The following is a 23,764-nucleotide window of genomic DNA, read 5'->3' on the forward strand; positions in this document are numbered from 1 at the left end:
ATCCGTCGAGCTGGTCGTAGGGAGAGCTCCCGGTTTCAAAACACGCCAAACCCCCTGGCGAACCATGTGAAGGACAAGACGGTGATGGCTGATGTTGTCAGAATCACGCCCAGGGCTTGCTTTTCATGTATGGAAAATGCGCCATTGCAGGTCGCACATTTGAATTCGTTCAGCGGAGTATAGGGTTGTCTGAACCTTGTTAGCCTTCAAATCTTGCAGAAATATGAGAGCAGACTCACCCTGTGTACATCCCAAACACGTACTGCTCAAAAGCACCCAAAAACCCAGCGCTTGGAATGTCGGTCACATCTTTCGACGAATCGTGGATGATCAGGGTATAACTGGCGACTGGGAAAGGGTTGGTCGCTGTTGCGAACATTTCACCAGTATCCCAGGTAAGAGCACCCGTCTCCTTCACCGACATATTGGAAGAGAGTGTGTAGGTGGCTTGGTTCAAGGCGCAGGAAGCCAGCACATCGATTGCGGACGGGGTGACGGACAGAGAAGTATAGTTCCAAGCAAAAGTGACAAAATCCCCAACCTTGTAGTACTGAGGGCCATCAATTGCAGCGGGTGTGATGAGAGAGATACCTCCAGGAGGCAGACGAGGGTCAATGGGAGTTGTTTTTGTGCTCCTTGTTGTGGTCGCGTTCCGAAGTCCCGACGTCCCTGACCCTGACCCCGATAAAGACGCCGACGGAGTTATCGTTGAGCCAGATTGGGAGCCTGATGAGGATGCGGACCTGGTAACAGATGTGCTCCCAGTTGAGGAAGTATCGTCGCCATCCGAATTCTGGTTCTGGTCTTGTCGGGGGACAATAAGAGCGTCGACCTTGCTGTCAAGAAACTCCGGCCAGGGCCAGGCCGAAGAACAAGCTACAAAGAAGAGGAGGAGGGAGGAGAGGAGAGAGAAGAGGCCGGAGCCCTTCATTTCGGACGTTGAAAGAGGCGGTTTCGTCTGTGGTCGTCCGTGGCACTTTATTCAATGATGAGAGGCAGTAGGTTCTCGTAGGAAACACTTCGTTACGACCGGATCGTGGTATAGCATAGACAACGCAAAAAGCAATGACTGAAAAGCGAAGGACTGATTGACAATAGCGAGAGTCTGGTAAGGAACAGACGACGAGGTGACTTGACTTTCGGAGTCCAGAAAGGAGCGCAGGACGACGAAAAAAGACACAAGAGAGGCTTGTCTCACCCTGGGCGACGGAATCCGGAAACCCGCAAAACAAGAGACCCAACAAGGACTAGCGGCCAGTACGCGACCCAGCGACACAACGAGCCCGTCAAACGCCAAACGGTATTATTGGTAGGGCAGAGCCACACCCTCCTTGCCTCGCAACCAACCACCAACCAACTAAGCCACTTCTCTGCCCGGCCCATTTTGACTGTCTCGGGCATTGGGTTGTTCTTATTTTGGTTCACCCGCACGCACAAACACATCTGCCTCGCCACTGGTTCGCCAGCCTCATGTCTGATATCACGTTACCGAGTATCTCAGTCATCTCTCTACTCGTCTACCACGAGACCTCTGTCCCAGTCCAAGATGGATATCGGGCTTGTCGTCAAACCCCTCCTGGCGGCCTCTGACAGAGCATGCCTGTACCTGTCGTCTCCTTGTACTGGTACCGCAGTAAAGCGGTGTCCACGCACCGAAGGGTGATTGCGAACACATGGTGGCCTTGAATAAAAGTTGGGAACTATTAAAAGCCTGGGTTGATCACGGTGTAAAAGTACAAGTACTTTAGTTTGGGAGACGTAGGGACTGGTTCATCAGATTGTGGCTATTCTTTTCCCCGGGCAAAGATGGCACATAGTACGTCGTACTCGTCTTGCCGGCCTTGATCAAGCGACTTCACCGGATGATCGCTTCCTTCCAGTCTGTCAGATCGTTTTTCGTCTCAGCATCTTGTCTATCTCCAATCTGCTGTTGCCGTTGTCCCCGTCCTGCCAGTTGCTGCTGCTGCCCTCTTGCTCGTTTCGACACCGACCTATGCTGGGTGCTCCCCTGCTCTTGTGCTTCAATCAACGCGATACGACGCCTCAAGATGTCCAGGTCCATTTTCATCTTCACGTCCGAGGTTCGTTTGTAGTCGCTGTGTAGCCGAAGCTCATCTCTCTGATCAGAAATCCGTGAGCTGTGCTGGTGCTTGATCGCCCCGTCTGCCGTTCGTTTTCTCTGCAGCGGTGTTTGTCTGGCGTGCGCGTCCAGGGTCGACTCGGCTGCAGCTGGGATCCTGTCTGGATGACTGGCGATTCTGAGAAGGCTCAGGTTGTCTGATAAGCTGTTCGCCAATCGCATTCGCTCATCTGTAGTCCTCCTCGCATGACCGACACTCATTGCCTCCTTTGCTAACCCTGAGGGTTGAATCCTTGCTGACCGATGCGCTCCATGTCCCGCAAGCTCATGTCCAGACATTGGTCACCCAAGAGCTCGACGTTGTAGTAACGGTGGTGACGTTGAATTACTGATGTGTTGGTACAGTGAAAGACATTCGAAGCAACTGAAGATGCCAGGGTTGGCCGCCTCCTTGTTGGCAAGTAGATGGTTTTGAGCACACCGTTGGCGTAGTCGAAGAGGCAGGGGACATACGGAGAATATTGGGGTGACTTTGCGTTGTACGGCATGGTCAAGGTCATTCACAGACAGATGTCACTCACTTAGGGTGTCGCCTAAGAGGGAATCTACATACAAATGTAGCCCAAGTACATGATGAACTTCTGGGACAACGGCCTGCAAGTTCAATCCTGAATTTCTTTCGCAGCAACATGCCTAGTGGACTCTGCCATCGCTGGTACATGGCACTCATATCACAACTATAAATCATCATACTTCTCTTCAAATAACATGACATCTCAGCGGAGAACTGAGGCCATGTACAAAAATCATCCATGTAGCTGGGTGCCGTGGTCGATGGCAGCGCACACACCTCGGTGGCGGAGGGAGAGGATGTCGCCAACCAGAGAGTGTAGTCTCTGCGCGTCAAGGGGTTCGTCTCAAAGCACCACTCAGGTGCTTCATGGTAACTGGACGCCGGCGCCGGGTGCTTGCGGAGTGCACTGGTGTATATGCGACTGGGAACAATCACCTGCAAACTCGATGAAGTGCCAGTAATGGCGGCTGGCCGTCCTGCGTTGAGGGATTGGCTTGTCGAATCACCGGAAGTTTCAGTTTCTTGGTGTCGAGAAGCTTCTTGCACTTGTCGCACGGTCTCGTCATCACATCGCGGTACGAATAAATCATCTCCTGAATCGGGATGTTAGCAGGACGAGTTGGAGCCATGACGCGATTGGTATGCATACAAGGAGGGTTTCAAGCCGGCCTATCTCTTTCGACTCTCGAATGCTCTCAACGACGTCAGCACGCAGGTCGTATACACCAGACGCTTCTGTGCCAGACTTGTCAATGACGTTGTACGTTGTCCCGTCTGCAGCCTCGCTCTTTTCGACTCGAAAGTCAAACCGAGAAACGCTGATGTCGATTGGCAAGGGTGATGCTTCACTGGACACGTGTATCTTCACGTCTGGATGCCTTGCACGAAAGTCGTTTACCATCTTCGCCGTTTCGGCATCAGATGGGGGCCGGAAGGCATGGCTAGCGTCCTTTTCAGTGTTGGATGTCTGCTCATTTGCAGCAGCATCCCGCAGAAGACTGGCATAGTCGAATGCCCATGCATCTCCACCCTGGGGCAAGTCATTGGCGTGGACGGTTTGCCAGAGTTCGCGCACGTCGTCACTGTGCCAGTCCTTCTTGAATCTCTCAACGTCGCGACTCCCTGCCTGTGCTGCCGTCTGCAAATAGGCAGCGAGCTTTGCAGGTTCATAATCACCAGGGTGGTCCAGAGCCACCCTTGCCGGGTTGATCAACTTCTCGGGCAGTAAAGTCCGAAGGTCGCCAATCTTCAAGGAGGTCAGCATTGGTCCTGAAGCAAGGGCGTGATTGGTCAAACAAAAGGCAAATCGACTGACTTGAGAGTACATGTTCTGCAATTTCGCGAGCTTCTCGATGATTTTGCGGTCCTCGGGGTCCACCGCCCCTGACGAGCCTGGTGGCAACATGCCTGGGGGCACTCCAGGTGCGCAGCAACTTTTTCCAAAGTAATGAAAATGTTACATCGAAAGAACGATCAGATTTATCAGCGGCAAAAAGACACTCCTAGTGATGGCGAAATACCAACAGATTGCATGACTGGGAAAGGTGATGGGCGAAGTGCAAACAGCAACAAATCAGCCCTACCGAGTCCAAGCACGCCAGTCATGTGATGTGAGCCATACGAAGAGTACCTATAATGCCAAGATAGTGAGATGGGCCATTCCATAAATGGCTAGTCCAAAATTATACTAAAAGGGCGGCGTGAGACAATTAGAGCTATCAACCCTCTCCTTTGTCTTCGTTCCTGATCTACCGAATGTTATTTTCTGGAACTTCCTCTCAGTCTTAGGAAAGTCAAACCCACGATGCGCCATGAATCCTGCTTATCTGTCATGGCTTGCGCTTTAAAATTACATGCGCTGATGTCGTTGACTCCGTTCCTCCTTGCATAAGCATGGCATGGAGAGAATGTCAGACTACAATCCCCATCTACGAGCATCGGTTGGTCCATCGCTCCACGGATTGGGATGCCTTGCCCCTGATGGTGGGTGAGCCAGGTTTCCGGGATTGAAGAATACCCAGGATTTGGGGGGTGGTAAGAAAGGCCTACCACTGTGCCGTCCTCCCCCGTCGAACACCTGCATCTCCACGTGGGAACTTTGTCTGATCACTCGAAGCACGTTGCCAGACTGGGAACAAGTTTTCGCAACTTGGCTCCCCTATCCGTCCAAGGTGCGGGACAAAATGGTCGTTCCCAAACTATACCCTCTGTGCGAACGGCCTTCACCCATCTCTATCTATTGTTGGGCACATTCCGTCCTGGATTCAATCATCTCTAAGCCATTTTGGCCGTGTGGTGACGTCAAATTTCCATGATGGTTTTGGGGCTTCGAAGTCGGTCTGAACTTTCTGTTATCTCAGACATCTGCCTTGGACTCATGCTGTAGCACGGGGGGTCTGACCGGCTACCTTAGTCGGTTTCAGTAGTCGCCTTGAACACCACCATTGTCTGAGTGGATGTGGGTAAGCACAGTCGTGTTCGATGCTTGGACGAGGTATATGGAGGTGCAAAAGGACAGTCTATCGGTGAAAAGGGGCCAATCATATTCCCTGGTTAGATTTTCGTTTATAGGGGGGAGAAATAGCGAAGGTCTAGCTTACGTCAGGATCAATCAAACACACCAAAAGATGTCCCATGGCGACGAATAATCATAAAATGGGTCCGAAGACTAAGAACGTTGAGTATCGTGGTTGAAATTCTGCAGCTCGTTCACACTCACTGCAAGAAGTATGGATACGATACATGGAATACGAGTTGGTGATCGGGAGCGATCATCCACGCAATCTCCTCACCTTAGCGCCAATCTACTATACGACACCACTCTCAAACGGGCCATGTGTCGAGGGATCGGCAGTCACCGATTGTCACAAAGAGGACAAGAATGCTTAGGGCTATGCTGGAACCGTCAAGACCTGAGACACCAAACGAGTGTGCGAGAGTGATCGGACAAAGGACACGAGACACCTCGGACCCGAGCAAGACTTTGGAGATCTACATCCTTGGACAGGACGCAAAGAGACGGTCTACATATTCTTACCCGGGACGAGCGAGATACCCTTTCTGGTTATTACTGCGAGTTTCAGTATGAGCCTGTTCGTCGCAGCAAGAGCCTCTCAGCCACATGGGGGATCGCCAAAAGCTGAAGGCTCGTTTACAACTGCGATTTACAGACCAAGAACAACGTGGCATACCTGGATCAAGGAAGATATACCTTGTATGGCTTGTATACGGCCACTGCGGCTGGCCTGAATTCAAGGCGAGATTCACGCAGTCTTACCCCGGATCATAGTTGCGATATGCTGGACTCTGCCAGGGGAATATCCCTACCTCGTACAATCTGGTCAGTCAAGGCGACACAAGACTCGGCTTGCTACCATGGAATACTACTCCGCCTCAGCTCTATGCACCGAGCCACGGATGACATATCAGAATTTGCTGATCACCCACGTTCAGAGCCGCCGCAGCCTGTCGCTAAGAACCAAAAGCCCTCCATGAGTGGTATTGATCGCCAATCGGATTGAAGTTAGCGGGCGGGTGTCGATTATTTGCAATCCTCCCCCCTCCCCAGAGATTCTCAATCGTCCATCAATCCGCCCGACTCTCCGCTGACAAACTGTTGGGTTTTCGGTGCCACCAACGCTTGCGCCAGTGAGTCAGAAACGTCTTTGTCGCGGGTTTTTGCCCCCCTTAAACTCAAAGAGAGAATCTGGGCGAGGTCGCGCTGACCGGGAAGGGCGATCACGGCGGAAACAAAGGAGCCAACGGAAGCTGGACCAACTAATGTCTCCGAGCTTCGAAATGTATTTTAGACACGGCACGATATTAAGTCCGAGTGACGCACCAAACCCCAAAATCCGGGCGGTTCAACCAAATCAGACCAAAGCAAAAATCACTCGTGCATTTTGCGTTTGTACAGTACTTGCTCAGCTCGTCGATCTACTCTTTCTGTGCTTAGGGGAGGGGGGGAGGGGGGCTCAGGAACCCGAAGTTAGAACAATGTACGAGTATGGGGAGCAGTGCTAGCAGCATGCAACCTTAGCCATGTTGGCGTGTGACAAAAACCACCAAACAAAGAACACCAAAGGGGTGTTTGAAAGTAAACGAGCCGCAAGCTCCAAAAGACCTCGGGGCGTACGAGTACAAGTGACCATTATCCAGTCCCCAATCACCAGTCCAGATTGGCACGGCACGCATATCTGTTAGGAAGAAGAACTGAGAGATATGGCAATACCGAGTTGATCCCTGGTACCTGCGAGTTACTCGTAGACACACCAGTGCATGTACCTCTGGTTATGTCTTTGTTCTAAGGTTGTTTTCTTCCCCTTGGACAAAGACATGTCCTCCTCCTCGCACTAACGGCCCAAACTCTGAAATAAACGAAAAACCACCGGTCATTGGTTGGCCTTTCCCTAATTGCCAGTGTCACCAGAGCCACCTGAGCCATCCAAGTGCCTAACCATACCCAGAAGTTTTCCACCTTTTTTGGAGTGTGTAGGTGCTCCAGCGGCCACGACAGTCTCACCCCCAAGAAGTTCTGAAGCCCTTAGTGTTCCCCCTAAAGTACCCAGGGGGGGCGGTGACTTGGGGGAGGGAGGGACCCCGGGGGACAAAGACAAGGGCGGCGCGAGTGACGGGGACGGGGGTGTCATTTGGAGGAGCCTTGAAGAACAGGCAACAGAGATGAGAAAAAAAAAGAGACAAGGACAAAAAGAGTGACAGACTAGCAAACGAGGAAGCTCCACAGTCGGGAGTAGCCAGCCATTGGCTTATTGGCCATTGTCATTCGTATGGGAGTATCTCCAATACGGGCGTACGGTGAGATGACAAGTGATGATCAGCAAAGCAGCCGTGAAGAAGCTCCCATCTCCGCCGGTATCACCGTCTGCATGCGTAACGGTCTACTGGTACGAGTTGGTCGCGATTGCCCTAATTCTCTGGCGACTGTTCCTTCCTCAGAAGTGCAGAAGTGCAGAAGCAAAAAAACCTTCTCCACCTCGTTTCAATTTCCCTTTGATCGCTTTTCCGCCTTACCACTTTACCACCCCAGCACCTGCAACCACCCTGCACCACCTCTAACCTTACCCGGGCCTTACCATGATGGGCTGGGGATCAAAGTGTGGCTCATTCCTGGCCGCTTCGGCCGCTGGGACCCGCCATTTTCCAAGCCTCCAAACCATCTCCAGCATCATCATCATCCATCAGTGCCATCCATGCAACCTGCTCTAAACTACTGGCGATCTACCCTCTGGGTCCTCCCCCCCTCCCTTCCCACCCCCCTGGGTCCCTGGCTTCTGGGTCCTGGCATGGTAGAGATGCTGTCAGCAACCAGACCGGGGTCGATTCTAGCCCTACGAGGATTGCCTTTTCGCCCTAAACCATGATGGTCCAGCGAAAAGGCAATCGTGCTTGGGCTCGGTGTTGTGTTGGTGCGTGGTGGTCCTACTATTCATATGTCCTTCTTCGCCCCATGAGTTGATGGACTTTCTATGTTTTGAAACTTGCCAGCAGCTTGGGACTGACTGCCCAGATAGCCCGTTCAAAAACTCTGGGATCCATGGGATGTGGCATCTCACCGAAAGAAAGCTCACCACCCCCCTCCCCGAAATCCAAAGGATATATATGTAAACCACGAAGCAAAGCAGCAACACAAGCAACACCACCCTCCCTCGTTCCCTTCCTCACTCCGACCATCCGCCGCCGCGTCCGAGTTCCCAAATTAACACAAAATCAGCAAGAGGAAGATAGTGCCTTTGCTGCACGCCATGGCCGTTGAGACCCAGGACGCCATCTTCTCCATGACCCCCCCGCCCAGTGAATTCGACGAATTCGATAAAAGCGCCTTGCTGACTTGCTCACCTTCCCTCCCCGGCCTCTGTTACCCTTCGCCGGCTCCTTCGAGTCGAGGGCATAATCCGTCCGTGTCATCTGAATCTATATACATGCTTCCAGGCATGTCAATGTCCGACTCCCAAGGTCACGACCTGCATCCGATATCTTTCGACGACGCCTCGTCCGATTCTGCCTCTTTCTTCCCTATACCGCCTGTCACCGATCCAGCTCTGACTGCCGGTTTCAACACTTCGACCTCTGCTTCCTCGTCTTCTCTTCCCCCCAATACCTACGCTATGTATGAACAGAATCAGTGGTTCCCTTACTCCAACTATCCGCAGCCGCCCCCGCTGCTGCCCTACGATCCAACCTCGTCGACACACTTTCCTACCTTTAATAGTCACCACCAACATCACCACCCTCACCCTTCTGCTCATGTTATTCCTCCTACACCTCAGGACGTTCAACCTTCGCATTTCGACTTCAACCAACCCCCCACATCGGGCATCCCGTCCACCCATCACCTGGCGGCCTCACCCGTCTTCTCTCAAGTCTCTCACCATAGCTCACAAAGTCATCGGGGTAGCGTTTCTTCCATGTCACGATCGTGTAGCCCCATTTCATCGCTGAGCAGAGGCGGGCATCCCGACTCGCTTCGCCCAGCGCTCCGTTCCAACTCCACATCATCCAACACCTCCCTTCACGCCTATGGAATCCCGGTAACTGAGCCAACGTCACTGATCATGACATCGCTCCATCCCTCATCGCCTTCCGCACACAATGGCGGCGTGGCTCAATCCTGGCGGTGTGCTTACCCAGGCTGCACGTCGCGTGCTACTTTTACTCGAGGTTGCGACCTACGAAAACACTACAATCGACACAGCAAGCATCTCTTCTGCCGCGTGGATGGCTGCCCACAGAGCGAGGCTGCTGCCGCCGCACGAGCCAAGTCTGCCGACCAACCCCTCACCGGCGGCTTTTCCAGCAAAAAAGACCGTGCCCGCCATGAGGCCAAACATAACCCGGGCATCAAGTGTGAATGGCGCGGACCTGAAGGCGAGGAATGTGGTCGAGTCTTTTCGCGCATGGACAACATGAAGGACCATGTTCGACGAATCCACAACAAAGGCCAACAACAGCACAACAGCGGCCAAGCATCAAGTCGCAAGTGACTGCATATATGATGATTCTCCCGATTCAAGCGGGAACACGAGCCGAAGGTCCAAAAGGGTCTTCGCTCCCATGATCGCAGTGTGAACCTCCACTTTATAGAAACTCCTTTTTCGGAGAGAGCTACACTGCTCGAGGCGCTCGGTCTGCAAAGAAACCACAACTTGTCATTATCCCAGGCAAGGGATTGGGACTGGCAGGAAGAGGCTACCAACAGGACGCAAGGAGGAAAAGAAAAGAAATGGGAAGAAGGCAAACACACTTTTGCTACCCGTGAAGGGAACAGGAACTCCCATCTCAATGAACTATTCTGTTTGACACTTGAGAGCATATCCATTTCAACGATCTGACAAGACTGCCCCTGAAACTCCCCTTCATATCCTACCTCACAAGATCCTGACGGTCGTTCCCTGTCTTGATTGCAGTGTCATATATCTTGTTTCTATTTGAAGATCAAAGGGTCCACGAGGCTGTACTATACTTCCTCTCCCTTTTTATGTGTGTCGATATATATTTCTTGTTCAAACTGCGCTGGGAACGAGCTTCATGAAACGACGGGATGGAACAGCAGGGAGAATACGAGGAATGTGACATGGTTGGCATATGGGAGTTGATATTATCTGGCCGGCGGTTGCGAGACTTTGCTGCCACAATACAATGCATTGTAGCCGTATCGTTCTCTGTGCGTTTAACCTATCGTTGTCCTCGTCGTGCTTGCGGTCGCTCTCACGGGCGCACGCAAAAAAAAAAAGGTGTTCACTACCCAAGACCCTCGATCTCTTGACCGGCGACTCTTTGCGCTGCTCCTTTGTCCCGATCCCCTCTGCACCTTTCGACCTATTGTCGTTATCCAAAACGAAATTCGTGGAGCGACGATCCAATTGGGCCGTGTTCGGCAAGGCTCGATCCTTCGGGGCACAGCGCGGCGTCGCGAATCCTTCGACACCACACCTCCGACGTCTGTTGATGTTGGCCACGGCCACGGCCACTGCCGCCGTGACAATGGGTCTGAAGGAACGGAGGTAGGCAGGTCAGATACATAGGCTGCAAGGAGCCAGATGCATAGGCGTGTCAGTGGACAGACAGGGTGGAATTAGCCGGGAAGGAAGAGGCGGAGGTAGATTGAAATGGGGGGAGAGCAAAATGTAACATCATCAGAATGCAGTCCAATGCAATCTATCCAAGGCCGCCATCAGGAGGCGCAGAGGAGCATAGGAGAAGCAGTTCAGCAGCAACAGCAGCAGTAGTAGTAGAAGCATCATTCCTCCTCTGACCTCCTGTCCTGCATTTCGCCTCGCCACGCAATAGAAGGAGGAGGAGGATGACCCGACCTGACCTGACTTGACCTAGCTACAACTTTTTTTTTGAGGCGAGGAGTCGGGAAAAGTGAAGGATTTAAAAATAAAAGAAAACCCCCCAGAGAAACAAAGGTCGCAAGCGAAAGGGGAGAGGGGGGTTAAGGCCCGCTACAAAAGGGTCTTTTTGCTCGTTGGCATTATTAGGCAGCCCTGGCAGGCTGGCTGCCGCCACGAATCTCTGAATACGAATGAAATATGTCTGTTCGAGGAGGTATACCCTGCCTTCCTACCCTTTACAGAGAGTGAAGAGAGGTTACAGGAGGGCCGAGCTTGCTGCCTGCGTACCGACAGCCTACAGCCTGCAGCTTGCGGCTTGCGGCTCGCAGGTGCAGGTTGTGGCAGCCAGCCAGCGCCTCGCCTCGCCTCGGTCTCGCATCTGCAATCTGCGCTGCACATCTGCACATGCGGCATGCGGGTAGGTAGGCAGGTAGCAAACATGGACGAGAAAAATGACTCGTAGCAAACGGAAAGATGGATTATCTACCTCCTTCTGTCCCCCCTTCCATGGCGGTTTCGTTGAGTGACTTTTACTCGCTCCCTACGGGTACGACGTATGTACTTCCTAGTTAGCTAGTGGAGAGGACCGCCATCTGGGTTCTGGACTGATGACATGAGCCGCCACGCAAGGACTCGTACGTATGTAGGTGCTCATGCTCACACCTACAGAACCGGCTGTTCTTCAACCTGTACCTGATTCAATACCAGGAGTACGCTCCCAATACGCTGGCTCGGGGTCACGCCCCTCCTTGACTTTATGAAACAGGCATACCCGTATCATGATCAGCATCCATAATCCCGTGGGCTCTCCTTGCCCTATGAGCACGAGGAGTATCCGGGACAAAGCAACTTGGGTTGCTTGCTTGCTTGCTTGCTAGCCTGCTTGGGTTGTTTGGGCTTGGCTTTGCTGACTTAGTTTCGTTGCTTACATACTAGTTCAATTTGGTGGCAACCAGTTAGTTCACCACCTGCAAACCCACATTGAATTCGTAATAACCCGGCCGGTGGGACTTTTAGGTCCTGGTCCTGGAAACCTCCACCTTTTCCAACCTTTCTCCTCCCAGCGCTCAACCTTCAATCAATCATCAATCAACCCACTTCCACCTCACCTCACCTTACGCGAAAATCCCAGATCCTCCGAGCTCTTGTCAAAATAGTAGGTCACCCTATAGACGAGTCCTCTATGGATAGAGTTTGGTTTAGTTGTCTCAATTACCGAGTAACGACTCCTTTTTGCCACAGGAAGCTTTTTCGTGTGGCGCCCATGGTGAAATGCATTTACACGGGTTACAGACAGAGGTACGGCCAGGTGTGTTTGCGATTTGTATTGTCTAGGACCAAAGGATTCGGTGTCCTGGGTACCTCGTACCTAGAACAATCAATCCGACAAACGATTGTCTGGGCAGGGGCTGGCTGTCGCTGGGTGGTCGGGTTCCCCTGTCCGTCAACGTCGGGGAAATCGAGAGTATCGATCAAACTACTCGTCGGTACTCGAGCGGGTTGAATCCCATGGGCAATGGACATTGTGGCATTGTGACATTGTGCATCGTGTATCGCCACACGAACAAGGGCACGGCGGCTCTGCGGACCGCACTGTCGAGCTCGGTCGGTCCATGGATCCCCTGACACACCGGCCTTGAGACAAAGAGACGAGCATACGGTGGGGGTTGGCAGCAGTGCATGAGGGCCAAAAACAGCCTGTCAGGCTCTATCTAGACATAGGTAGACAGGAGACAGACATACCACGATATTACCCGGAGACAACCTGTCACTTGTTCCTTTGGGGGGCTTTTCCCCCTCGGAGTTGCAGTGCGGTGGAGGACCTTTGTAACTAGCTGCTCACACGAGGTTTACCCATAGGACCTGCCTGCCTACCTAGAATGTACTGAGCATGTATGTAAGTGTAGTCATAGCCTCACACGCCTTGGCCCTGGGCGCAGGGTGCAGGTCTGAGGTGGGTTCTTTTGCGATCCTTCTATTTCTCCTTTTCTCTCTCCTTCTCATTACCCCTTCTGCCTTGTTCTGCCTCCTGACAATGCGCCCCGCCCTCTTCCTGGGATGCAATAGAGCGGGTAGTTGGTAGCTTGGTATTCTCGCAGGATCAATCTCCTACAAGCACGTACCTACAGAATCAAGGAGGAGTGGGAGGAGCGAGAGAGGCGCAGACACCCACAGAAAGAGAGAGAAATACATACACGCAAGAGGAAGGAATAGAGAGAGAGAGATAGTCAATCAAGCAAAAGTTTCCACTATTACTATTACTATTACTATTTACTACTCCTAGAAGGTACTGGCTTTCGATCCTCCAACATCATCAAAGCAAAGGCAGAGCAGAGCAGAGCAGAGCAAAGGACAGAAGGATCGAAGAACTTCCTGTTTTCGTTTGGCGCAAAATACCCGTGTTCCAAGTTCTGAGTTGCTGAGAGCACTGAGTGCTGAGTGCTGAGGACACGCACACGCACATACGAGGTACATAGCCTCGCAAAGCAAAAGGGAGTTTGTCGCCGCTACAAAGGGACATTGAATAAAGCGGCGAGCCGCATGGCATATCATGTCATGTCATCATGAGGTGGGGCTCAGCTCGCTACCTCGCTACCTACTCCCAGGACGAGTAGTTCTCCGTACAGACAAGATCCTCGCAAGGTGGAAGTGATTTGAGCAGTAGGTACGAGTACGCTCGTAGAAACCATCCTCTTCAGCTGTATGTACTATCTATGTATGTACGTATGTATGTGCGAAGGTCCATGGATAGGAACCGGAACCGGAACCGCTATGTCGGGTCAGTCAGTCCACAAATTAAGATATCTATCCATCCATCCATCTAGAAGTGGGATAATTCCAACTTGGTAAACTTGTATGTATGTAAGCAAGTTGTCTGTCCTAGGAGATTAACTATCGTTTTTGTTTTGCTACCTGTCTCTTTACGAGGTACTCCGTAATTGATTCGGTCGTCGTGGAAAGTCGAAACGAAAAAGGGACCCGCGCCGCTACTGTTACGGAGGGCCTATGTAGGTAAGTACGAGTAACTACTTGGGTACCCGTTGGTGGCTGTGGGGGCTAAAGTTATGCGTTGGGTACCAAGCACGTTTGTATGTACATATAGACAGGGTTTTTCTCCAACTTGGCTAGCTGGCTAGGTACATGTTCCAAGCAACTTGATACCACTCGATCGATTATTTTGGCTTTTTGACTTTTTGACTTTTTGGATCCCGTATTCCCTTGCAATTAACCCCATCGGGAGGCGGAAGCTTTCATAAGCAGGATTAGGAGCTTGCGTGCGTGCGTGGGCAGAGGGGCCACGGTAGACCCGTTGGTAGAACCCGTTCTCGTCTAGCCTGATGAACGATAGTCAGTCACATACTACAGTCGAGGTGAGATCCACCGTGGCTTCATGGCTTACAATAATCAACACGGCACAGAACTTTCTCCCTCACCACCAGTGTCACCACCCCCCCTCCTCCCCTGGTGTGGTGCGGTGCTTCGTGGCTCCATAATCGCTAGTAGTAGTAATGATTATTATTTCTTGCCAACGTCTGCCAACGTGCTATCCTTAAAACCGCGGTGACGACGCCGCATCTCTTGACCGTATTTTGAAACCTCCAATACGATCGGCAATGATCCAATCCGCCGTATCCACCTACGCCGAGCTTGACAGTGACTCGCACTCGTACGTGCACTGGTCGGAAACTAGTCATTTGTCTGAGTAGTTGTGGGCTGTGCAATCCTCGTAATAGGCAGGTACATGACACTGCCGTATCAATCCCTTCAGCCCTGTGCGGAGGTTCTCTCGAGTTTCGAGTCTCGACCCCTGCACGTCTGGGCATGGATGGGCTTTTCTGGACGGCCCCCAATTGTCCAGCAGTCAAACAAAGTGGACTTCTCGGTACCCACCTTGCGAGAGAATGCACCAAAGTCTTTACCTGGGTATTCGTATCTTCATTTGACGGAGCCAGTCATCACGATCGTCCATCGCCCGTTTGTTTGCTATTGGGAGTCATTAAACCGGAGACGTATTCTCATCGAGACCCTCCCTCGTGGCGCACGCCCCGGGCTACTCCAACTCGTTCTCGTCACCATCGGCTGACCATGACCATGACCATACCACGGCTTGCAACGGGTAGGAACCTCGATAGACGACAAATCATGTCACCGGCCACGGAAGACATTCCCTTTTGGGAACACAACATCGTGCAGACATACGCGGCGGCTGCACAGTGTCACAAGCTTGGGTAACCGGTGTGCTAGGTAGAAAGCAGAGAGATGTTAGTAAGAAGGGGGCGCAGTATGAGGAGCAGGAGCAGGAGTAGGAGTAGCCGCTTTGAGCCCCTGCAACGCAACCCGATGACCTTCGATGCCTTCTCTGCGCAATCATTTTCCGACGCTTGGGACGGTTGGGCGCTTGGACGCTCCAACGGACAAAAGTTGTACAATGTCCGTCCGAACTGTTTGTGGCACGAGGCGGGGAGTAAAAAGGTTGCTTGATGTTACATTGCTATCGCCTATCCCACGATTGGGTTGGTATCTCGTCGGGTCCCGTTGGCACTGGATACTGGGCATCCAAAAGGACAAAACCTTCGATTCAAGGCAATTTCGACCCAACCGTGTGCGCTTCCTCTTGCCCTAGCCGCTTGGCCAACGATGCATTTGAAATGCAGGTGTAGATGCAGCAGGAATAATACCAGTACAAGTATTCTTCTTACAAGCTGAACGAGTCCCCCCCTGGCCGACCCACGAGTCCCGACCAGCTCGAAAATAATGATGATAATGATAGGCTGATCATTCTGACAAGGACATGGGGGACGATGAAAGTGATTCGGTTGATGGTTATGGGATTATTCCATCCTTTTCTCTCCCCCCTTTTGAAATCAACTTTCTCTATACCTACGATTACCATTATACTCGTGGGTACCGTATCGAGTACCGAGCACGCACGGGCAATTCCGCACCCACCACTTTTCCCGACTTGTGTAGTCCGTCCCAGCCTCTACCTGGTCTGGTAACGGGGGAGGGGGGGGTGGAGGGGACGAAGAGGAGCCTGGACCTGGACTTTGTCGGAGACGATAGCGTTTGGACACCCGTGGCGCACAAAAACTAGAAAATAACTGGGTCGCAAACTTCCACGGAAAACACATTCAACAAGGGGCCCCAGTTTCATCGTCACGGCGCCACAAATGCTACGAGGAAACCAGCCCGTTTTGAGTACCGGCCTCCTCGTCTATGATTTGATCGCAACATTTTTACACGCTTGCCCGTGCCCGTGGCCCAGGGCTCGGAGACAAATGATCCCTTTCTGGCCCCCAAAACCGGGTCTCGCTCATCAAATCTCTCCATCCCGCCTTGTGCCCACATGTCCACCACCCCCTTGTCTACCTACTTTCCCCTTGTCCACCTATCAGATCAAAAGCAAGAAGGGTGTCTCGTTATGGTTAGAGCGCGAAGAGAGGGGTCGTCTTCTGCTCCCTTCTCGTACGAGTGCCGCATCCCCCAACGGGCAAAGCTTTGATCCACTCCATCATTCCAGAAAAAACAAACGAAAGGAATTATCAAAAACCAAACCGGCGATGTTAATGCCGAGGCCGAACCCGAGCCCTGCGCTGCGCTGTGACTGCACTTGGTGCTTCCATTATTAAAAATCCTCCTGCGTTGTTGCGCACCACTTTCGCCTAGCAACGTCGAAGCCGAATCGTCCGCATGTCCTGTTCGAGTCCGTACAGACTTCGCGTGACGACAAGCAGGTGACTGATCGATCGGCATGGGGTCACTCATGAAGATGCGTGTATCCTAGGATGCTCACTCTCCTCGGGGATCAACGAGTCATGCCGATGAAAGATATGCACAGGGACGATTCGACGACAAATCTCGCGCAGATGATTTGAGGGAGCAGTGCCCGACGGGAAAGAGCCCGACATGAGCGAGAAAACACCAATATGAGATACGCGGTCCTGCGCCCGCCGCCACCAGGGCAAGCACAGAACCCTGGATGGTTTGGAAAATGGGATGGTGGTGTATCTCCTCCACTCCCCAAAAACAACAAAGCTTTGGTTGAGCGACCCAAGAGGGCTGTTGCGCATGCCTTTCTTGACTCTTTTTGGAATTATGTTGACTTGATTAGACGAGCCCAGCATAGCAAAGTGGTCATCAAGTCGCAGGGCTCTGGAGTTTTAGCGACTGCGTGGGTTTTTAGTCAGGGGAACGCCAGCTCGCCGGTGAGCACTACGTCTCCCAAGTACCGAGTGCGTGTGCCGACCGAGCAGCACCCAAACAATCCTCGTCTCCTTCTCGCCTCGTCCCTCTGTCCCATACCATGACACCGAGCATGTGGGCACACAGCGGAGCCGCGTGATGATAGCCGCCGTCGCCCGTGGATGGGGGATTAGAGGCAGATATCTCGGTAGGGCGGGTTTCCAGGACCTCCACTCGCGTCACCAGCGTGTCTCGCTTGCTTATGTGAACGAGCTGGGGTGGCCCTAGCTGGACTTTTACTTGTACAGCTCCAAGAAGCACCTTTTGCAATCAAATTACCCAGAAAGGCAACGGGGCCCAAAGGGAAAAGCTGTCGCCGACTCGCTGATTTGACGTTGGGCTAGGGTTTCGATGACCTGCGAGTGTGCGGCGCCATTTTGGATCGAGACAAGAATATATTCGTGTACCTTGCCACTCTGTTCCTGTTGACGACGGACAGATCGTCAGGGAATAAGAAAACTCAGACTATGGCTCTAGCTAGCCTCCGGACAGCTATTTTTTCTTCTTCATCATCATCATCATCATCATCATCAGCCTCTTTTTAGAGGTTCCTCCCCGGTCGACAACTATTTTACCTACTTGTACCAAGTATATGTGTTTCAAGACGCGTTTTGACGGTCCATGGCTGACTGTACTGCCATTCCCCGAAAGGCGGCATTTGGCGGCTCTCATCCCGCCTCCGCTCCCTTTTTTGGTGGTGCCGGGTGCGACTAGTCAATCCTACTCGCTTACCGCATGCAGGTTCTGTTTTCAGTCCCTTGTCTGTCATGTCTGTCATGTCATGTCTGTTATGGTAGACAGAAAGTCAAGGATCGGGCCTTGAGACCAGCCGGGCGCAAGCCGGTCGTTAAAGGTCGGCGGAAAAGGCAGGTGGTGGGGTTAGAGAGACAGAGGAGAGAGACACGCAAGGAGACGCACACAGGCGGAGAAGGGAGATTGTTTACGAGTATACGAGTATACGAGGCACAGGTAGGTATTTTCAACCAAATGGTCCCCGACGGCAGATGACACGGACGGACGCGGCAGTGGCAATTACTGAAGGAAGTGTCAGCAAACAATGATACTCGGGAGGCACATAGGAGGAGCCTGGACGGATCGACGGACCGGCCACCCTCCCTCCAACCCAGCTCAGTGAATGAATGAAAGAGTGAGTGAGTGAATGGTAGGAAATATCCAATTTTCAAGGACTACATGGTTCTTGGTGCTCGCTGTACCGCGCGCACGAGTATCTACCTACCTACCTATGGACAAACAAACAGAAGGTACCCATCTATCTACGAGTAGTACCTCCTGTACTGACAGAATCTACTTCCCCCCGTACCTACAGTACATACAGTCCCTCAAAGCGCCTGAATACCTACCTACTCACAGTACCTGTCTACCTGTCTACCTACCTCTCTATCTACCTATCCACCTACCCTGCCCACAGAACCTGCCTGTATATACAGTTCCTGAATACCTACCTACCTCCCTACCCGTCCAGACAAGCAGCCACACAGGCGCAGAGACCCCGAGTACTTACTTACAAGATTCATCGATGACCACTTTGCAGGTATTAGAGACCAAGTCTTCGGTATTATATGTCCTAGGCAACTCGGTTTTTCGGGTCCTTCAATCAGGAGTTCGACCGGATGGGTCCTTGTTTTTTTTTTTTTAAAAAAAAAAACCAAAACAAAAAACTACTGAGCGCTGAGGTTGTGGTTAAAGCTGAGGTTCAGAGAAAAAAGGGAATAGGGACAAGGGACAAGATGACGACAATGACAAGCACATTGATTTACCTGGATGGATATGGATGGATAGGGATCTAGATGGTCGGTCATGGGGTATAGATGGATATCAATGACTTGTCAAGCTGTCGTCCGATTGATTTCCACTCCATGAATGATTTCCGAGAGGGAAGCTGCTGAACTTGAGTCTGAAGCTGAGGACGAGGACGAGGACGAGGACGGATTGCCCTCCCTTCTCCCAAACCCAACCATCGCTCCTTGATATTTTAATTCATATATACGAGGTCATGGTTACGGTGATGGTGATGGTTATGTGCCAAGTTTAAAGTATTTCTTGCCTTTCCATCCGTTCCTCTTACTCCTCCTCTTCTCCCTGGAAGCTCTAGAGCCATCTACTGTAACTTATGCTTACGCCGCGTGAATTCTCGTCATAGCTTGGCCTTGCCCGGTGACGACTCCTGCAACTTCTTGACCAAGCTATACGCCCACTCTCCAAATAGAGGCATCTGCGCACCGTAGTTTCTGGCCGTCACGCCGCTAGCCTGCCGCCGGGCGTACCTCGCCGCGATGCCCTGCATGATGATCGCTCCCCGGAACCCGCCAAAGGCGTTACCCCAGGCGAACTCGCTGGCGGCGTCGTAGCCCGAGGCTTCGGCGTACCACTGCACGACCTCGTCGCAGGTGGGCAGCCCCGGGGTGACGCCGTCCCTGAAGGCTTCGTTCCCGCTGTCGGCGTGAGCCGTGCCCAGGTTTCTCCCGACCCAACCCCACGGCGCCGCCAGGTTGACCAGATCCGACAAAGGATGGCCGATAGTGGCCATCTCCCAGTCCAAGATGCCAATGACACGCGGCTCCGTCTTGTGGAACACCAGGTTGTCGATCTTGTAGTCGCCGTGGATCAGCGTGACGCGGTCCTTGGGCTGCGTCGATTTTTGCTTGAAAAAGGCCACCATCTCGTCAAAGTGCGGGATCGCGCCCACGGGCTTCTTGGTCTCGACGTCGACCGCCTCGGCCTGCACCTTTGACAGAGTCCCAAACGTCTTCAGCTGGCGGTCGTAAAAGTTTCCGTGCCGCCCAAAGTCGGAGAGGCCGACCTTGTTGAAGTCGACCCGATGGAACTTTGCGAGCGTGCGAACCGCGTCGTGCCACCTGTGTAACAAGTGCGAACGTTAGCACCTTTTTTCATTCCCTTTTGTCACCGCCGGTTTCATCCCAGCCCTTACATTTCTCTTCGCTCTTCGGGGCTGAACCCAGGAAAGTGCGGCTCAGTCACCATGCGCCCGTCCAAAAACTCCATGATGTAAAAGGCCGTGCCGATGACATTGTCGTCCTGACACAGGCAGTAGACCTTTGGCACGGGCACGTCCGTTTTGCCCAGGGCGTTGATGATCTTGTACTCGCGGTCGACCTGGTGGGCGGTTCTGGAGAGCAATTGCCCCGGAGGCCGCTTGCGCATCACAAACTTGGTTCCCTTGGAGTCGGTGATCTGGTACGTGGGATTCGATTGACCAAACCCGAACTAATGGCGAAGGAACCCGTCAGTGACCCAAGAACCCAACACAAAAGTACTCGGTCGCCAGGGATCAAATCCAGCGAGCGCGCGCGAGGAGGGGGACAGACATACCTGCTTCAACTCGAGGGGCGGCTTGATCTCGGGGACATTGCTGTCGATGTACCGCTCCAGAGAAGCCAGGTCAATCGGCTGCCGCACTGGGCCTGCCATGGCTGTCCGTCTAGCTAGTTGTCGAGGCAGACAGATAGACACACTAGAGTAACAGACAAACGAGGGCCAGTTTTCAAGAAGCACTCATTATCGAAAAAAGAAAACAAAGCTGGACAAATGTCGGCGTGGCTTTTCGTTGCTGGCTCACTGGGGCCGACCGTCACCAATGAGGCCGAGGCCATGATCAATTACCTCGGTTTTGTAGTTTGGGGTGCAGAGGCACAGAGGAAGGGAAGCCACCGGAATTTGGTCACGGAATAATAGCCATGGCACTAATATCGGCCTGGGCGGCTTTACGGAATTCCATTCGCGACGAAGCGAGGGCAAGGACTGTACGGAGGACTACAAGTGCCTGTACGGCGCAACATTTCCATGGAATATGTCAATTGCCACGATTGCCCCTGCGGCCCTGCCCCCCTTGAAGCGCAAGCACGCGCTCCCCACGCGTCGAGGGGTTTCGCGCTCTCCAAATGTGTGGTTTCGCGTCGAGGCGTTTGCTACCCATTACTGTCATTTTCCCTTCCTCAAACAAAGATCTTTTCCCTGCAAAAGCAATGACGAGACCCTCGACTCCTCCTCCATCCACAGAAACAAAGAAGACAGACCACTTACCACCTTCACTGCCCAACTCTCCACTACTCAAACGTGTCAAGTCCGACGCTCCTCCACCCAAGATGTCTCCCACGACCAACTCCACGGCAGTGCCACAACTCTCCTCCTCGTCGCAGCCGCCCCTCTTGATCAGGAAGCTATCCGCCGACGCCTCCACGCCGACTCGCGGCTCCGCCTTTGCCGCTGGGTACGATCTGTACGCCTCGAAACCCATCACGATCCCCGCGAGAGGCAAGGCCCTGGTCTCGACGGACCTCTCTATCGCCACGCCCGAAGGCACGTACGGCCGCGTCGCGCCCCGGTCGGGCCTGGCCGCGAAACACTTCATCGACACGGGCGCGGGCGTCATCGACGCAGACTACCGCGGCGAGGTCAAGGTCCTGCTGTTCAACCACGGCGAGGCCGATTTCCAGGTCAACAAGGGAGACCGCATCGCCCAGTTGGTCCTGGAGCGCATATACACCCCCGAGGTCGTTGAGGTCGACAATCTCGAGGAGAGTGTCCGAGGGGCAGGCGGGTTTGGGAGCACCGGCTGAGCTGTTTTCGTCCGTCTACTGATAGCGAGCTCGGATTCGGATCGAAAGAGGAGTTTGTCGGCGTCTTTTGCGGCAAGCTTTGGCGAATGCGGTGCGGTGCGGCACAGGAAAATCCATGGCAAACACTAGAATAGGCTAAGAAACGGGAGTTTATGATGTTATGTGTGATATCTGCACCCTGTGTAAGGATAGGAGTTGTCGGGTCGCTCGAGCAAATGGAGGGATATCATACCCAAATGCCCGCGCCTCTTGGGACAAATGCAATCAACCCCCCAAATCTTGCATCTTTTCTCTTATCCGTTCCCCTGCTTCCACATTCTCTTGGATAGACAGGCCACCCATCTACCATCTACACCTCGATTGGCTGAACCTTGTACCGTTCCTCTGGGTAGACCAAGTCCTTTGCATTCCTCACCACGCGCACCTCGGCGGCCTTGCTCTCAGCCAGGGCCCTGCGCTTGCCCTCACCTTCGGTTTCGCCCTGGCCCTCAAGGCCGCCGACGCTCGCGCCGGGGCTGGAGCCGAACTTGGCCATCTCCTCGTTCCGCGCGGCCATGGTCTTCTCCAGAATCATGTGCATGCTGTTCAGCACCTTCTCCGTGGCGCGGGCGAGCGGGAGGTCGACGGCCTCGACGTCGTCGTCGGGCATCCACGACGGCCGGTCCAGCAGGTTCATCTGGGCGCAGGCCTCGCGCAGCCGCGCCACCATCAGCGCCGCAAACATGTCGCCCGTGCCGCTGAAATAGCACTCGAGAACCGGCACCTCGACCTTGAATAACCGCGCGCTGCCGTCTTGCCGCCGAGTGCTCCCCACCACGGTCAGTGCGGCTCCTCTCTCATCGCTCTCCTCGGCAGTGGGCGGTGCGGAATCGCCCACCCTCACGCTGGTCACCACCACGTGCCGCGTCCCATGTATGACATGCAGCGCTCTCACCGCGTTGGCCACACCGCTCAAGCTCGAGATGGTCACGCCGCTGAGGAGTTCGGCCTCAAACTGGTTCGGGAGTATCAGGTCGGCCTCCTTGATGAGCTGCTTGTATGCGGGCACGATGTCCTGGCTGACGTAGAGTCGGCCCTGGTCGCCCATCACGGGGTCCAAGACCCAAAAGAACCCGCCTGGACGGACGGCGGCGCGGTACCGGAGGTCGCGGGCGATGGTGCCGACGGCATCGACGACTTCGGCAGAGGGTGAATAGCCCGATAGCAGTACGTCAAAGTCGGTCAAGTAGGATTGCCGCAGACCATCATACAACTCGCGAATTTCGGCCGCGGGAGTCCTCCGGCCCTTGAATTGGCGATACCCTGTGTGGTTGCCTTTGGAGTAGGAGCAAAGAGTTATGGTCAGACCAATGCTCATGTCAAAAGGAATGGCTGATGGATTATGCAGAGAGAGAAGAGGCGACCTGGCCGACTCGGGGTTGGCGATGGAGGGCAGGACGAAGGGATTGTTGTCGTCGCATAGTTCGATATCCCGTCGCAGATGTAGACCATGCCAGGAGAACAAGGGGACAGGAAAGAACAGTAACTCACTGAAATGCACAGTATTGATGGCTCCAACGTCGCAACCGAGCGCCTGCATCACGAAGGTGGCCATCGTATTGCCGACATAGCTGAACAAGACAGACAATCCGCCAGATACCGTCAGCCACTGACTTTGATCCCGATCTTGACTTTGCATAGAGGCCACACAAGATTCCGACGGAGCAGCAGCAGCATCATAGTGACCATCCCATAGCAATCTCATCGCTTTGGTCCCCGTGGCTGAGGCGCACGTGCGTAGTGACAAAGACGGAAGAAAGAGGAAAAAAGTCTTCGCACCGAGACAGAAACTCACCCGTAGACGACCTTGCACGGTTTCATCCTTGTCAGCCCATCGATCTATCCGACTGACCCGGTTTTCTGGAACCCTAGCCAG

General features: G+C 53.3%; 8 protein-coding genes across 8 annotated transcripts; 3 read left to right on the forward strand and 5 right to left on the reverse strand.

The window, feature by feature from the left end:
* Nucleotides 1-35: 35 nt before the first annotated feature.
* AYO21_04449 (hypothetical protein) lies at nucleotides 36-424 on the reverse strand (the record flags this gene model as incomplete). Its single annotated transcript, XM_022654422.1, has 2 exons — nucleotides 36-189; nucleotides 240-424. The coding sequence occupies 2 exons, from the start codon at nucleotides 422-424 to the stop codon at nucleotides 36-38; spliced, it is 339 nt and encodes a 112-aa protein (XP_022513238.1).
* A 190-nt stretch (nucleotides 425-614) lies between these two features.
* AYO21_04450 (hypothetical protein) lies at nucleotides 615-989 on the forward strand (the record flags this gene model as incomplete). The annotated part of the gene is made up of 1 exon (XM_022654423.1): nucleotides 615-989. One exon carries the CDS (start codon nucleotides 615-617, stop codon nucleotides 987-989), a length of 375 nt encoding a protein of 124 aa, XP_022513239.1.
* Nucleotides 990-1,855: 866 nt separating this feature from the next.
* AYO21_04451 (hypothetical protein) lies at nucleotides 1,856-2,628 on the reverse strand (the record flags this gene model as incomplete). The annotated part of the gene is made up of 2 exons (XM_022654424.1): nucleotides 1,856-2,277; nucleotides 2,358-2,628. The coding sequence occupies 2 exons, from the start codon at nucleotides 2,626-2,628 to the stop codon at nucleotides 1,856-1,858; spliced, it is 693 nt and encodes a 230-aa protein (XP_022513240.1).
* Nucleotides 2,629-3,085: 457 nt separating this feature from the next.
* On the reverse strand, nucleotides 3,086-4,059 carry AYO21_04452 (hypothetical protein; the record flags this gene model as incomplete). Its single annotated transcript, XM_022654425.1, has 2 exons — nucleotides 3,086-3,247; nucleotides 3,304-4,059. The coding sequence occupies 2 exons, from the start codon at nucleotides 4,057-4,059 to the stop codon at nucleotides 3,086-3,088; spliced, it is 918 nt and encodes a 305-aa protein (XP_022513241.1).
* A 4,357-nt stretch (nucleotides 4,060-8,416) lies between these two features.
* AYO21_04453 (hypothetical protein) lies at nucleotides 8,417-9,655 on the forward strand (the record flags this gene model as incomplete). The annotated part of the gene is made up of 1 exon (XM_022654426.1): nucleotides 8,417-9,655. One exon carries the CDS (start codon nucleotides 8,417-8,419, stop codon nucleotides 9,653-9,655), a length of 1,239 nt encoding a protein of 412 aa, XP_022513242.1.
* A 9,751-nt stretch (nucleotides 9,656-19,406) lies between these two features.
* Nucleotides 19,407-20,701, reverse strand: AYO21_04454 (hypothetical protein; the record flags this gene model as incomplete). Its single annotated transcript, XM_022654427.1, has 3 exons — nucleotides 19,407-20,127; nucleotides 20,202-20,497; nucleotides 20,603-20,701. 3 exons carry the CDS (start codon nucleotides 20,699-20,701, stop codon nucleotides 19,407-19,409), a joined length of 1,116 nt encoding a protein of 371 aa, XP_022513243.1.
* A 554-nt stretch (nucleotides 20,702-21,255) lies between these two features.
* Nucleotides 21,256-21,849, forward strand: AYO21_04455 (deoxyuridine 5'-triphosphate nucleotidohydrolase; the record flags this gene model as incomplete). The annotated part of the gene is made up of 1 exon (XM_022654428.1): nucleotides 21,256-21,849. The coding sequence occupies one exon, from the start codon at nucleotides 21,256-21,258 to the stop codon at nucleotides 21,847-21,849; it is 594 nt and encodes a 197-aa protein (XP_022513244.1).
* Nucleotides 21,850-22,198: 349 nt separating this feature from the next.
* AYO21_04456 (pyridoxal kinase) lies at nucleotides 22,199-23,593 on the reverse strand (the record flags this gene model as incomplete). Its single annotated transcript, XM_022654429.1, has 1 exon — nucleotides 22,199-23,593. One exon carries the CDS (start codon nucleotides 23,591-23,593, stop codon nucleotides 22,199-22,201), a length of 1,395 nt encoding a protein of 464 aa, XP_022513245.1.
* Between the last annotated feature and the right edge of the window lie 171 nt (nucleotides 23,594-23,764).

The sequence above is a fragment of the Fonsecaea monophora genome (assembly GCF_001642475.1).
Source record: "Fonsecaea monophora strain CBS 269.37 chromosome Unknown Scaff25, whole genome shotgun sequence".
Taxonomy (NCBI): Eukaryota; Fungi; Ascomycota; class Eurotiomycetes; order Chaetothyriales; family Herpotrichiellaceae; genus Fonsecaea; species Fonsecaea monophora.